This window comes from Nannospalax galili, unplaced genomic scaffold, assembly GCF_000622305.1.
Source record: "Nannospalax galili isolate Female #2095 unplaced genomic scaffold, S.galili_v1.0 scaffold973, whole genome shotgun sequence".
Classification (NCBI taxonomy): Eukaryota; Metazoa; Chordata; class Mammalia; order Rodentia; family Spalacidae; genus Nannospalax; species Nannospalax galili.
In genome coordinates this window covers 2,320,022-2,336,717 of record NW_008334020.1, presented here as the reverse complement: position 1 = coordinate 2,336,717, position 16,696 = coordinate 2,320,022, and the positions used below count along the sequence as shown (strand labels likewise).

Genomic DNA, 16,696 nt, shown 5'->3' with positions numbered 1-16,696 from the left:
GCTGGCATTTACACTGGCTCATTTAATTTTGAGTTGATTCATTTTATCTCTAAGTGGAGCATATTTGATATTAAAAATCTGGTGCAAAGACCTATTTGAAAGAATTAAACTTGTTCCTTATTGCAAATAGTTCTGGTTTTATTGGCAGGGACAGGTGGGGGATAAGGAACCAGCAGGACCTGGTCTTTAGTGAGGTAAACCAGGTACCTAGGATAGCAGATTGCAGGTGAGGGAAGCCAGGTTCCTAATGCCACTGATGCCAGGTGAGGTAAGCCAGGTTCCTAGAGTAGCGGATTGCAGGAAACTTTTGCTTTGCTGCTCATCCTCTTGCAAGACTCCCAGCTGGAGTAAACTCCTTGTTATATTTTGTGCTTTTAGAATCTGATGTGTTCACCCTGTTTTAGGCCTATGGATATAAAAGCTTTGTTTGTCCTGTATCTTATAGTCTGTGCTATCTGAGGTATAAAGATTTGAACCCTGTGGTACTCACATTCATCGTGGTCTTCAGCTCTTCATTGTTTTCCTCGGTCCTTTCCATTCTCCATTTATCAGATGCCTTTTATAGCTTTTGCTGATGGTTTACAACACATCCAGGGCCATGCTATGCATATGTAAGGTACAGAATGTATTTCTCTAGTGTTTGATAATCTGAGTATTTTGAAATATTTGCCCACATTATCTGATATAGCTCCTCACTTTCTTTCTGTACCAATCCTAACTTGGCATTACACTTTTTGACAATGAAGGGTGTTAAAGGAAGCAAACACTGTGGGTTACTGTTGTGTCCCACTGTTTATCTAAGGAATTTGAAATGCACACCATGTGATGATATGTCTTTCTTCTTACATGTTATGTTCTTTTGGAATTTCTGAAACTTTAAGCTAGAATATGAAAATATGCTTAAGAAAAAAATGTGGATCTTTTTTTCCTATGACCATTAATTTTTCAGATCTTTCCAAATTTATTTTGAACTTGTAATATTATTGTTGAACTTGTAATATTATTGTCATGAAGCAAATAGTAGTAAAGGATTTGTACTTTTGTGTAATCAAATAGTAAATGAATAATTAATAATTCTAGGAAAACATGGTAGTTCTTAATTACAGACAAGAATACCAGACTGAAAATACTATTCCTTACAATGAGCTGTATCACAAAATAGGCTGTTATGAACAGATGTATCTCATCATAAAGTATTTTCACATTAAATATACTACTATCATGACAGAGAAAAACATTTTGAATGTTAAAAGAGGCAACTGGTATACTTTAGGAGATTATGAATACACTGGAAATATTACATTGGCAAAGATATTTCTGACCAAGACATCTAAACACAATAAGCAGCTATGGAAGGTAAAGAGGAGAAGCCATTATTTTGGCCTTGCCAAAATGATTAAATTTTCTTCCAGGCGTGGTGGTGCACACCTTTAATCCCAGCACTTGGGAGGCAGAGGCAGGCAGATCTGTGAGTTCAAGGCCAGCCTGGTCTACATAGTGAGTTCCAGGAAAGCTCAGGCTACAGAGAGACCCTGTCTCAAAAGGACAAAAAAAAAGCTTGTGTGTTTGTGTGTGTGTGTGTGCGTGTGTGTATGTATGTCTGTGTGCATGTGTGTAAGCAGAAGACCATCTTGGGTGTCATACTCAAGAACACTGTCCACTACCTTTGAGACAGGGTCTCTGTTTTGGCACTCACCAATTAGGGTAGAGTGGCCAGGGCGCCCCAAGAATCTTCCTGTTTCTGTCTCCCCGGTGCTGGGATTACATACACATTCCACCTTGCCTGACATTGACATTTTTATGTGAACTCTGGGGATCAGCGTTTGCAAGGCAGGTGTTTTACCAACTGGGGTATCCTCCCAGCCCAAAGTTGATATTTTTGGAACTTTATCCCTAAAGTATAATTATTCTGCAATGGCACCACTATAGAACTTCCTGGTTTTATTTACAATAGAATTTTATAAATGAAAATTGTATTAAGTTCTAGACGTTTACATTTTAATGTGCTTCTCAAGGATATAAGTGTAAAGTGTGTCTGCTGAGCTTTCATGGGTATTCTCTAATTAAATTAGTATTTACACAAGTGTTTTGAGTGGATAATTTCTTTTCATTACTAACACTGTGGCCATACCATCTTGTGTCAATAGAATATTCATTTTCTTTGTGATAGAGAGTTCAATATGCTGATATAGTTAAAAAAAAGATTCTGGAACAGAGTATAATTAGTATATTAGTGATTCTGATTGAGAAATCAAGGAACCAGGACTGGAAATCTACTCCAGGGATTGCTGCTCTATGGGGATGAGACTGATACGTGAAAGGGAGAATAGATGCCTAGAAAAAAATTACATGAGTTTGAGTTCTGATAAACAGATGTTACTATCTGTCATTTCACATACAGAGCTCCTTATTTCCCTCAGAAATTATCACTAGTTACCATGATTATACAATCTCTGACCCTCTCCTGTCCCTGTACCTCTCCCTTCATCCCTTTGTTTCCTCTCTCCCTCCTTAACAGTGCCCTCAGCTGTTCCCCAGTGCAAGCTATCTAGAGTCCCTTGTTTCAGGAAGATCAGCTGTTCCTCATCTAGCAGCAATCAGTTGCCAACATACCTTCAGATAAGATTGGGGTCTGCTGTTCATTTTTCCATTTCTATGCTGGGTTACTGTCTGCCTGGGTTTGCATGGGACTTGTGTATGCTGACGCCGTTACCATAGAATCATATGAGCAGGTTCCCAGGAGCTTGTAGGACTCGAGCTAGTTCTTTTGTGGGGTAGTTATATAATTTTATTCATTTTCATTGACAAAGGAATTACTCCAATTTTCTTTTTTATGTAAATTAATGTGCCCAGATATTTACGCCAGGGCTATAGTTTTAAGCTCTTCACTTCATCTATTTAAAATTTATTTGTGAAGCAGATTTTATTTTTACCTCTTGTGTTAGTCAGGTTTCTACTACTATGTGAAATACTTGAGGTAACTAACTGAAAACAGAGAAGGTTTGTTTTGGTTCAGAGATTTAGAGCTTCTGGTCCATGACTGATCTGCCTTATAGTTTTGGGCCTGTGGCAGGCAAGCACATCATAACTGCAGATTGTGGCAAAGCCAAAGTATTCACATTACGGACGAGAAGCAAAAGAGAAAATCCCCTTTACGAGCATGTTCCTAGTAACCTAGGAACCCCCTCCCCCAGTAGCTCCTACCTCCCAAAGATTTCACTAATTTCCAATAGGGCCAACCCTAGGAACCATGCTTTTAACATGGGCAGTTGAGATATAGTCAAGTACCTAAAAATTGTATCATAAATACATTTTCTCAAGTACCTAAAATTATATCATAAATTCAATTTTCTAAGTATTCTTTATATATTTGAGAAGATATGTATACCCTTAAAGAAATGGATTTATAATCCCTTCACTCTTCAAAGTTCTCAATAATATGTATGGCACATGTGGTGACTGAATAAATGACATCATCCATAGTGTGTAATATGAAATGTTCATTGTACACCTGAATCAATTCTAGTAATTGTGAAGCATGTTGTTCTTTCTGTACCACAGGAAAAAAGTGAGACTTGAGAAAAATGCAGAAGTTATTAATGATGCAAGCATCACTACAGTTCACACCAATTAACCCTATTGGTCTTATGCAAAGAGCTAAATGTCCTGGATCAATTAAAATGATGTTGAGGTTTATCTGTTTGTAACTCAAATCAACTAATCTATTCATGCATTGATGTTCCAGAATCTCATCTTAGGCCAAAATGAAAGAGGTTCATGCTGGGTGGAATTCTTAAAGGATAACCTGAGTGTTTAGAACAGGATGTGATAATCCACCCTGTGAAAGCATAAGCCATCTGGTGATGTGCTGGAATCCTGGATGAACCCAAATATAGGTTTTTTTTATACCATTAAAGTAATGTGCCTTAGATAGCATGAATGAAAACCTACAGGGCAGTGTTCAAAGAGTGTGAGGGAAGCTTCAGAGTTTGAATCAATTGATTAAGAGCATCATGTGATTGAAATCTATCAAATATTACTTAGTTATTTATCTCTTAAAAGTTATACAAATATGGTTGTATTTCAGTGGCAGAGCACTACCCTAGCACAGGTAAGTCTCTAAGTTCAATTTTTAGCACTGCTTGTCCCCCAAAGTCTATACATATATTTATACATGTATATGTATGTGTATATGTGTATCATCTATATTTGCCTTTATGTGTCTTCATGGAAAACTAACATACTATTTGGTAGATAAATGGTGCAAGTATTTGTATCCAGTTGAAGCTAATGCTCAGCTGGGACCAAGGTTTAGAATCTGTAAAGCAGAATTTGAGAGTTGTGCCAGAGTAAAAGCAGAGTTGAACTGGCTCTGGTATGTGCCTGGATTCATTTTTCAAAAAGCAATAAAAAGCTGCCAGGTTTGGCTTCAAAGATGGTTTAGTCATGCATGTGTGGCCCATCTGCTCTGTGCATAGGGGATTTCCTTCTCAGCTCAGTGCTCCAGCCACCAAACACTGTCTCTCCTCCTTCCCTGCCCCCTTGCACTTCTCCCTCTCCTGCTGGGAGTGGGCAGGCTGTGTAAAGCAGGTGCAGCTTATGTTACTCTAGGGAAATCCTTCCGCAGACACCTAGGTGAGCCAGAAATGAAGCTGGGTCTTATTTTAATTCTGGTATCGTTTGATTCAGTGATTTAAAATTTAAAACAAGCACAGATTAATTCTCCCCCCCATATTTAAGATGCTAAACACACCATTACAATTCTAACCACAACTTTAATCCAGACTTCAGTAGCGTTCAACTCTTCTAGATGTGAACTGTTTCTGAAGCTGCCTGTGCTCTTATGTGAGCCACAGTGAGGGTCTCATTATTCTCTCATTATTTCTCACCTCTCTCCATAAAGCTTAGGAGTGAACTTCAGCCTGCATAGTCACTGTATGGAAAATGGTGGGAAGTCACCACTTGATACATTCTCAGTTGCCTAACTCTTCTATTTTAGTTTACACATCTTCCAGATTTTACCTCCTATGGGATGGTTCTCCCTTATTTTCTAGGGTGGCCTCCTTTTCTGAAAATGAGGCTGACAGTTAATATGGGGTTTTGAAGTTTAGCCGAGGGAACAGCTTCAGCCTCCCAAATTGCACATGTAAACTATTTTTTAACACAGGTTGTTTTATAACCTGTGATATGACCTACAGTTAAAAATCATTTATTTATTATTATTTATTTATTAAATGTTTGAGTGTTTTGCTGCATGTGTGTAAGAGCACTTATGTCAGGCAGTGCCTGTGGTGGCCATAATAGGGTGTCAGAACCTCTGGAACTGGAGTTAAGGACAGTTGTTAGCCCCCATTAGGTGCTGGGAACAAAACCTAGATCCTCTGCAGGAGCAGTGTTCTTAACTGCTGAGCCATCTCTCCAGTCCCATGACCGATTATTTTTAGCAAGCTTGTCCTCTTATAGAAAATTTTCATTTCTTTCTGTTTCCTGGTGTATATTCAAATGTAAAAAAAAAAAATAAAATAAAGAGGAAAGGGTAGATAGTTCTAGTTAGTTGTTTTTAGTTTTAGAAGGATTTAAATGAATTTATGAGTCAAATAAGCAGCTATCATTCTTACTAAATTTCTTTCCTTACGCGCAGATTTATGAGAAATACCAAGATCTGTATACTGTGGAACCAAATAATGCACGTCAGCTTGTGGAAATTGCAGCCAGAGACATTGAGAAACTTCTCAGCAACAGATCCAAAGCCCTGGTGGTGAGTTTAGTTGGGGTCTTCTCCTTGGTGATTTGCCAACAGCTGCTTGTTATTTCTTTTTCTTGCTTTTTAAAGGATTTACCTGATATACCTTCTTTACCTCAGTGACTGTGGTCACCTGATAAGTTCATGGGTTCAATGGGAATCTGAAATAAAGTTTTTTTCTGCCTGTTTCAATTTATATCAATATTTTATTTGTATAACATGTAAGAAACATATATTTAACTATTATATGCATATTTATGCCTTTGTAAGTTGTTAAACATAATAATTCAATGAGCACATAATTTATACTGCAACACAAGCCTCATGAACATTGGTAGCATCCCCCAAACTGGAATACTCTCCTTTCCCATGATCCTGCCTTCTTAGCAAACATGGCCACTATACCCGATAATAGATTGATCACTTTACCTTTATAAAAATAGTTGTCCCTCTTTTAACTGCTCTTCTATCCAGTTTCTGAGATTTGCTTGTTGAGCTGCGTTAACAACATATCATATGTCGTCTTCAGCGGCTGGCTTTTCTCCATCCTCGTTATACTTGTGTGACTAATCTAGGTGCACTTAGGTTTTATTCACTTGACAATTCCAGTTAGGTGTCATCCTGACACCATCCAGTGGAGGCCTGAAACTGTGGATGGTATTGAACTGTATACAGTTATCCATCAGTGTTCATGGGGTATTGGTTCCAAGAACCCCATATCCACAAATGTACAGACCCTTATGTAAAATGATAAAGTATTTCCATATAAATTGCATACATCTTCCTAAATTCTTTAAATCTTCTTTAGATTACCTATAATACCTAAGAAATTACAAGAAGTAAGAATATTCTGCACACTCAAATATTTAGGAAACAATGGTAAGAAAAGCATAGTGTATGTTCTCAGTACAAACTCAGTTTTAAAAAGGTACCTTTTGATCTGAGATCAGTTGAATTGGCTGATGCAGAGTCCATGGACACAGAGATTCAATTGCAGTGTATTTTTCCTATGAGAAAGTTTCAGTTATAAATTAAACATAAGAGATTAATAACAATTACAAATAAAGTAATAAGTATAGTAGTAAAAGTTACCATTAAATATTGTCTTGAACTGTATTCACCCATCTTGTACTCACTTATCTTGGCCTTCAAAATTTTTCTGTGCATTCTTAGGCACTGATAAATCTTTTAATTATGATTCTCTAAGTAGCCAGGATCTTGTTGCAGTATAGCAGGGATATCTTTTGTGATACCTGGTATGTTACATTGCTGGAAGTTGAATATTTATTATAATTCTTAAAATATAGCATTGAGTAATCCTTGGTATAACAAACTTTAAAAATATTTTATTTATTATTTAAAAATATTTATTATTTTTTATTTTCTGTATATGAATGTATTGCCTACATGTATGTAAGTGCACCCATGTCATGCAATGCCCACAGAGGTCAGAAGAGGGTGTGGGATCCCCTGTAATAGTATAGTTACAGTTATTAGCTGCCATGTGGGTGCTGGAAATCAAACCTGGGTTTTCTGCAAGAGCAACCAGTGCTCTTAACTGCTGAGCCATCTCTCCAGCCCCAACTATTTTATTTATTATTTTAATTTTTTGTGTATGAATGAATTGCCTGCGTATAAGTTTTGCAATGCCTGCAGAGGTTAGAAGAGTTCAAATTCCTCTGGAACTGGAGTTACAGACAGTTGTTAGCTACCATGTGGGAATCGAACCTGGGTCCTCTGCAAGAACAGCAAGTGCTCTTAACCACTGAGTCATCTCTCCAGCCCCAAGACAAACTTTTATGATGGGAAACCTCAAAGCATTATTACCTTCAGTTTTACCAAAGTTAATACCATTTTTAAACATTGAGAGATATAAATGTTTGCAACCCAAGCTTCTCTAATAAAGATAAGGTGCTTTCTACTTTAGTGCTTAATATTTTGACTGTACCATGGAAGATATTGTTTAATGAAACAGCATTCATCTTTTGTTAAGTGGATTAAAATTGGAGGCTTTTGGGGTTGTTTTCTTATTTCCCATTTGTACGTGAAGTTCAAGACACCTGCTGCATTATTTGGGAGATCAGTTATCTTACCTGCATGACAGCGGGGTACAGAAGGTATAAAGGATAATTAACAAAGAATTAGTTAGACTTTATGTCTGGAAGACAGGTTCATGTTTGTTTTCATACTAAGTTCTTTATTTAGCTTATTTGATTCCACAAAAATAGAAAACATGACTTCACAGGGAAATATTTTGAAGATAATTGCAACACAGGTGGTATATTATACTGTAAATGAATGCAAGATGACATTATTAATTTAATTCTAGGCATTTTGCTGTAGGCGTATATGAAAGGAGACATCTGTATTTAAAGAAACTTTATTTATCTGGGTGTTTTATTCATGTAATTTTGTAAAAAGTGTATTAGAAAAACCATGAATATACAAATAAGAAGTAAGTGACAGAATTTAATATCAGTTGGACTTTATTAAGCGTTTATTACTAAGTAGCAGGATCTAATTATCTCATAATAATACTATATCTAGATACTATTATTCTCATTTTTCAATGAGATGCTGGGTCTTTCAGGGCTCTTGAAACTTACCAAGGAAATGTATCTAATATATAATGTATGCAGTGATTTCAGACATTAATGTGCATACAGATCATGCATAGTTCAGGTTAAAATGCAGATGTTTATTCAGGAGACGGAGCCAAGGATACCACATTTGTAATAATCTCCCAGGTGATGCTGATGCGTCTTTACAAAGCCTATACACAGCACGAATATGAGAGGATATTCAGAAATTCAGGTGTTTCTGACCAGCTGAAAAAAATACAGTTATAGAAAAGGAGAAAGAATGAATAAATACGCTAGTTAAATTAGCTCTGATCTAGTATTTTTATAGGACTAGCAGATATGAACTACATAAATTCTAATAATTTTTTGGTATTAAGTCCTTATAGCTATCCTATGAGGGTGACGTATTAAATATCTATTTATGTTACTTTATGAGTGAAGAAGTCCACAAGACCAAGGTTCTTGTTAAACACTGTATGGAATTAATTAATACTTAACTAAACATTAGTCATTTAATGTTATAATTTAGAGAACATTCTAGGAAACTATAATGTTTTTGCTGAACCCTGTGTCAGATTAATATTTGTTTAAAAAAGATTAAATGGAATAGAATATATAGTATGGAAATAATTTTCATTTATATTTGAAACTTTATGGGGCTGTAGAGATGACTCAGTGGTTAAGAGCACTTGCTACTCTTGTAGAGACCTGGGTTTAGTTCCCAGAACCCTCATCAGGCTGCTCACAGCTGCCTGTACTCCAGTTTCAGGGGAATCTGACATCCTCTTCTGACCTCTGTGGGCACATGCACTTATGTTGTGAACATACATACATAAACGAAGCTAAAAAAATAATAAATCTTACAACAAAAGAAAAGTTATTAAACTTTCATTTTTCTTTAAATAGCAGCATTATCAACCAGATAACATTGAATGATGAAAATTTAGATTTAAGGGGCTGGAGAGATGACTCAGAAATTAAGAGCACTGACTGCTCTTGCAGAGGACACAGGTTTGGTTCCCAGCACCCACATGGCTGCTAACAACCCTCTATAATGTCAGTTCCAGGGAATCTGATACCCTCTCCTGACCTCCATGGGCATTGCATGACACAGGTGCTCTTAAGCATATGCAGGCAATAGATTCATACACATAAAATAAAAAATAAATAAATAAAATTTAAAAAAGAAAAAAACTACTTTTAGGAATGCTTGAGATGGCTCAGTTGTGGGGAAAATTACTTGCCACCAGGCCTGATAACCCAAGTTTGATCCCTGGGACTCATATGGTAGATGGAGAGAACTGAGTTGTGTAGTTTGTCCTCTATTTCCTTTCCTTTCTTTTTTTAAAAATTTTATTTATTATTTTTATATGTTTGCATGTATTGCCTGCATGTAGGTAAGTACACCTGTGTTGTGCAATGAATGCCCACAGGGGACAGAAGAGGCTGTCAGATCCCCTGGAACTGGAGTTATGGACAGTTGTTAGCTGCCATGTGGGTGCTGGGATTTGAACCCAGGTCTTCTGCAATAATAGTCAGTGTTCTTAACTGCTGAGCCATCTCTCCAGCTCCTTGTCCTCTATTTTCACATGTGTGTTGTGGCCAGCATCTACCACACACATGCATGCATATATGCACACACATGTACACACTCTAATATATAAAATGTAACAAAAATTGACAAAAATATAGATTTAAAACGTGAAAGAAAAAATTCAATTTAAAAATTTTTGGTATAGTATTTTATATCTGTTTTTTAGGTTTTTTGTTTGTTTGTTTGTTTGTTTGTTTTGGTCTTTTTGAGATAGGGTCTCCTTATAATAGCCCCAGCTGGCCTGGCACTCATTATAAAGACTATGTTGACCAGGCTGGCCTTGAACTCACAGAGATCTGCCTGCTTCTGCCTCCCAAGTGCCAGGATTAAAGGCGTGTGCCATCATACTCAGCTGATAATGTAGTTTTTTAAAGGAAATAAATAAACACCATTAAAAAACGTAACTTGCTTTTCAATATGTGCAGGAAATGTGATTTTGCATGCATCCATACAATCTAAAATATTTGAGCATTGCATTTTAATGTTACCTTTTATAACTTAGTGATTAACAATGCAAATATAGCTCATTACAATGTTTTATACTTTAGCTCATGTATGTTTATGTTTTTACTCTAGTCTACTTTCCTCTATATTTTCTTTTTAAAATTTATTTTAACTTTTTTATACAAGGTGTTACAGTTTTTTGATCTGCTCCACAAACGAGCCTTAGAGTAGAACATAAAAGAAATCAATGTGAAAATAGTTTCTCTTGCCCCCAGGCCATCTCTTTGATAGTAAAATAGAGTTTTGCACCTAAGTATTTGTGATTTTGTATTTTTTGTAGGGAGGGATGTGAGCTATGCAAAATGATTCTCATCACTCTTTTGTATTATGTCATTGTAGATATCCTGTGAAGCTGACATCTTAAATATTTATCCATTGTTACTTTATGGGTAAAGAAACTCATAGGACCAAGATTCTTGTTCAGCACTGTATAGATAATATAAGGAGGCAGGAGAATTGAACTTTATGACTCCTGTGTGCAATTCCAGGCCTTTTTTAATCTTCTTTCCTAACAATGATGATTTCAGCCATCTTATTGTTTAGCTGATTTCCATTGACTTATTTTTTTCTCAAATTTGTTCTACCTAACTCTAGGAAATTGAAACAACATGATTGCCTTGCTAACATTGTTGGAAGATTCATAACACAATCTAAAGACTAATGATGTTTAGAAATAAAAATGAAACAGTTATTTAACATTGCTAATAGCATTCATTTCAACATCAACTAGGCTGCAATGTCTGCAAGTGTTAATGAGCAATTCATGGGAGAAACCCTTTCAACAAAACAATCCAATGGTGTCTCCTGAGAGATGGAGGTAAATGAAATCAGTGGTCCCATTGTTCGGTAGCCAGCTTAGCCAAGGGATCTGCTCAGTAAATGAAGATCTGTATGCATTTTGTTCTGAGAAAATAGGATCAAGGTTGGAATAAACACATTTATATAGTGATACTTTTCCAATTATGGCATATCTTTTCTCACTCTCGTTGCTCCAGTAACTTTAATTAAAGTGGCTCCAGTTTATTCTGATGCTATAAAAACTGTAATATGCCCTAACTCTTAATTTAACCTTGATATTCAACCTAAGACTTGAAAATGAAAGAGGAAAATGACAAGTACTTTCAAAGGCTTTGAAATGAGTTTTGTTTGTCTTTTTTGGAAGGATTAGATTATTATGACCTGAGTGGTTGAATTATGTTTCTTCAGTTGTTGGGCTAGTGCTTCTGTATTTCTTACATGTTACTGTGCAGCTTTTCCTAAGGAAATGTGAACACACATCCATTTTCTCCAGATAGGGCACCTGCAATGCTGCATTGAAACATTTCTACCCAAGTCTCCTGGTGAACCAAGAGGCTTAATTGTCTTATTTATAGATGCATTTATGACTCAGAACACTGTATCACCGAAAAACTCACCCAGGATGGGATGAGTCACCAAAGCTGCATCAGTGGAGTTCCTTGCACAACTTGTTTGCAGCTTCACTGAAGAGTCTCATCTTCCCTAGCATTTGTTCATTGCTTATGTAATCTCAGGGAGGCACCTCATGAATCTTTTAACTTTCAGGTGAATTCTTGAAACTTTAATCAGCATTTCCTGACCTCTCTCATATCCCTCATGAGCAGATGTCATAATCTGTAGGAAACAGCTACATATCACTCCACCCCTTCATTTGGCCCATCGCCTGCCATAGGCTCTCTGATCCTTGTGGATTGCACTATGGATGTCTAGTTACTTTCTCCCATATATGACTGGGCTCTCGCCTACTATGTCACAGCAGCAGTCATGTACTCTCAGCAGTTTAACAAGCTGTAACCCACTACAGTAACCACTCCCCACAGCAAGAAAAGGTTTCCCTCCAGGACCGAAGGTGACAATATTAGTAGTCTGTGCACATATATAGAAATCTTTAGAAGGCATTGACAAGCAAATCACATTTATTTAACAAAACAATAGAAGTAGCCTCCACACTGGGGCATATGACCACCTCAGCCACAAGTTTTGCCATGACTTACGGTACAAAACTTGAGTTCCTTTATGTTTAGCAGGTCCAATCAGAACAGTTATTTGCACCTGTAAGAGTTAAGCCTTTATTGCACTACTAGGCACTTGTTGCCTAACATGCAACATCCTTAACTGAGCAAGACTTTTGGTAATGATTTTCTCCCTGTATCCTGTGTAGCACCTTCTACAAAAGACAGCCAGAAAGAGGGAGCTTCCAGCTGAGTCATAGCTTAATTTCTCCATGTCCAGCATCAAAAGTGTATGGTGATTTCAGAATTAGTTTTTGCATGCAAGCAGTAGCAGTAGCCTGTATTATGTAGCGCCCATCAGAGGCCTCCATGGCCAACAGTTCATGGGGAGGCAACCCGCCTGTGGCACTTAGTTTTTCATCCAACAACATATGACTCCTACATGTGCCTTTTTCTACTCCTTCATGGCGATTTAATTCAGATTAACCTCTGTTTTCTCTGTTCATCCAAGTATATTTCTGAATCTACTTTTCCTAACAAATCAGAGGCAAATTCTGGAGGTAGCATCCAGGTGTTTTTCCCCCACTGTAAATCTGTCCTTACATGGACAAGTTTGTTCTGAGAAGACAGTTCAGCCTGAATTGCCCAAGTTGCATAGGCCATGAAAGTGCTATCATAATGAGTTCATGATTGATTTCCATTTATACAGATTTCAGAGAGTGCAATATATTATCTAGTCCATCAAGCACTTTTGGATATCTCTGTATTTGCTTGATAGACCTTGGCATTAAAGAGACATGATGTCTCACATCATGTAGAGTAAAATGGCCATGCTGGGATTCTCCCCAAGGATGTTCTAACCACAGTTATATAGCCTCTGTCACATGCCTTATGGCCAATAGCAGAGGCCACACAATTGCAATTAGAGTAAGGAGGCACACCATCCCAAACTACCTGGGGAGAGGTAGCCACATCTGGTTTTCCCTTTATATGCTCCACCCTGAGACAGATCACCTTCGGTTACATGTCTGATCATCTATCTATAGCTGGGGCTGTGCCACTCTTCCTTCCAAAATTCATCTTTAATTCTATGGATTCTACATGGGTACCAGTTGTGGTATGACTTTTCCTGGGATTTCATGAACACGTATCTATTCCCCCAACCAGGGGCACCAAAGGCCATCCAGAACACTCATTCTACCTGCTTCTCGCTTGCTGAACTAATGAATTTATTGGAGATACTTACTGGAACATGGGTGGGGCGTTCTTTGTAGGAGTATGGGTAACTCAGGCAGCTGAATTACTAGACAGCCCAGTATAGCATGAGTGACAGTGTATGAAAGCTGCATCTGTTGAATTCCATGCACAACTTGCAGCCATCTCTGCAGTTGTTTACAGCTTACAACATCTTTGGGGAGGGCTGGTAACCTTTTTGTGGTTACTTTTGTTTCTCTACCAGAGATGCCTCAATCCTGAGGAAATAGCTTTATAGAATATATGTTAGAAGTACCAGTAGGATTTGTTAAAATGTGGATATTCAAGTCTTCATCTCTGGTGGCTTTACTTTATAAACATAAAAATGATAATCCTAGGAAAACTAAGTCCACCCAAATGAGAAAAGAGAAGATTTTTAACATCTCAAAGAAGAATTAAAATGTTATTGGATTTAGCTGTTAGCAGTTACTGGTTTGCTCTTGTGAGAACATATTCCGGGGATGCATAGGAATGGAGTAAGACAGAATGGTGAAATAATGGTTGAGGCGCAAAGGACTCCGTACAAATTAATTCATATTTTTGTGAGTTTTAGGAAGATAGTGAAGGATGAATATGACATGATGCTGAAGTCTGTTTTCCTTTCTTCATGGGCTTTGTAAATTGAGAAGAGATAAGTATGTTTATAGTCAGAAAGGAAACAATCTATAAAATTTGAAAATAATGAGAAATTATAAGTTTGAATTTTGAAGAATGCATTCTAATAAAGCAGGTAGAATGGGGTGATGGGTTTTATCTTTGGAAACATGTCATGTAGGACTGTCACTTAGGACTGAGGAGACATTGTTATTGGATATAAATAAAAACTACTAAGTTTGAAGGAGAGTAAAATCTAGGAACCATACTTCATGTGCACTTGTTTTCGTGATCAAGGAGAAGGTGTTTTTACATTGAAAAATGAACTAGCATACATACCTCTGGGTAGGGTGAAAATGTGAGGAGATAAACAAAAATGAAGACGGAAGGAGTCTACCAGGCTAGTTGAAGTGACTGATGAATAAAATGAAACGCATTTCTTCATGTCGAGAAAGAGCAGAAGATAGAATATGCCCAAGCTTACACACAAACCTGGGTAGAAGTGCACTCATGGGTGGAGCTGTTCTGAAGCTCTATTTAACAGAGTTTCTCACCAAGTCAAATTCAGTTCAGCTAAAGGAGGATAAAAATATGCTGCTGGGTAGGGACTGAGGGCTGGATTGTAAATAACAGCCACAGAGGTGGCTGTTCAAAGTCTTAATATTGCCAAACAATGCAGGAAAGCAACCCAAGAGAAGTCTATGTTGAACATCCATCAGTCCCAGAGAGCATCAACACAGAATTGGTCAAGAGTCTTCCAAGGCCAGATTTCTCCCAGGGTCATTGCTGAAATCACCTTTCGTGACCTGGAAAGGAAAGTGAGGTAACATGGGATTAGAAAGAGGCTCAGAGAGTGAATGTGAGTAATGTTTCTCTGAAACCGTACCAAACTGGCGACAGGGTTTTAAACATGTATTTATTTTGCAAGTTTTTTAGTTGAGACGGACTCTGACCATATTGCCTAGGGTAATCCCAAACTGTTGTACCACTATGTTTAGTTTAAATGGATTTTAAATCAATTTAGGCTTTAGATTTTAAACCAAGTGAATGAGTGAGACTGTTTGTAGGAATGAAACTTTTATATACAAAGGTGACTGTAAAGTTGAAATCTGTAGGACTTTGATTGTCCTGTTCAAATATGATTAATAGACAGCCCAAGGAATGGGTAATTTAAAAAGATTATTGATTTATTTTCCCTCATGTAAGAAGTTTCCAGAAGTTACTCTTCCTCTGTCATTTTGTATCTTTTGTCTCTCAAGGAAAGGTTTAACTCATTAACTCATTCTCTCTCTCTCTCTCTCTCTCTCTCTCTCTCTCTCTCTCTCTCTCGTGTGTGTGTGTGTGTGTGTGTGTGTGTGTGTGTGTGTGTTTTGCATTTTGCAAGGGTGTTGTAGTGTTTAGTGGGACGAAGTGCCCCTCTGGGCAAAATTGGAATTTGCTTAATTAAAATATTTATTCAGTTAGCTGTGGGCTGTGTTAAGAACTTTCCCAGAGTTAGTGTGAATTTTGGGGAAGATATTCTACGAAATTTGTTTTAAAGAAGGAGAGGAAAGAAAAGAAAACACCACTTCTATTGGCATTTGTTTAAATGTGGAGTTACAAACTTTGATCTGATTGCATCCATAAACCAAAGAGTTAGCACAATACAATCAACGGCAGAATGAAAAGACAGCTGAGATCAGATGGGAGTGAGGACTCATTTTGTAAAAAAGAAAGGTATTTATTTTACAGCAATTAAGTATTTTAAACCATGAGTCATGTTAGATAGGATATAATAATGGTCATGGTCAAGAATAAAGAGCTCAGGAGAGTAGACTTTTTTTTTTTATTTTTTTCATCAAAGAGTTGCGCCATCTCATACTATGTAGAGAAAGATGAACACCCTTGAGTTCTCCCCAAGGATCAAGGATGTTCCTCTTTGAGATGGCTCAGTTTTTTTTTTTTTCAATTAGAAGAAGCATTTCATTAAAACAGCATTAACCTATTCAATAACATTTTTCTGAGCTAGGGTACATCTCTTTCAAAATTGGCTGTACATTTTAAGGTTTACAGATGAATTATTATGCTTATACAATCTTTTACTCATTATAAACTCTATAAGACATAAAATTAAATGAGGTTTTAACCTTTAAAAAAGATCTCCACTTCGTTGTTAAAATACACAGTTTCATACAGAAAAATTCATTTTAAGGCAATTGACACTGAGACGTTTTCACGTGCATTTCTAATCTCTCTATATATGACTATTACTGGTCACACTCACTTACTTTCTGAGTTCCTCGGCATCTGAGTATGAATATAAACTTGTCAGATAGACAGCCTTCCTCTCCCACTAGAGCCTCCATACTCTGCCATCCCTGCCACTGTCCACTGTGCTGTCAGCACCCCCATCTATTCCCCCCTCGCATCTGCCCTTCTGGTAAATCTAGTCAGCCAGAGGTCCCTGTTCCAGGAG

The 16,696-nt window shown here is 37.1% G+C and overlaps 1 protein-coding gene across 8 annotated transcripts in view; it reads left to right on the top strand.

Annotated features, from left to right (window-relative positions):
• Cacna2d1 (calcium voltage-gated channel auxiliary subunit alpha2delta 1) overlaps nt 1–16,696 on the top strand; it is a 499,112-nt gene that overhangs the window by 103,461 nt on the left and 378,955 nt on the right. For all 8 annotated transcript variants that reach the window (XR_003848843.1, XM_017797133.2, XM_017797131.2 and 5 more), the window contains exon 3: nt 5,642–5,758. Coding sequence is in view for 7 of the 8 variants with exons in the window: in XM_017797133.2 (XP_017652622.1) it covers nt 5,642–5,758 (117 nt within the window). In the remaining variant the exon portion in view is untranslated. The remainder of the gene's footprint in view (nt 1–5,641; nt 5,759–16,696) is intronic.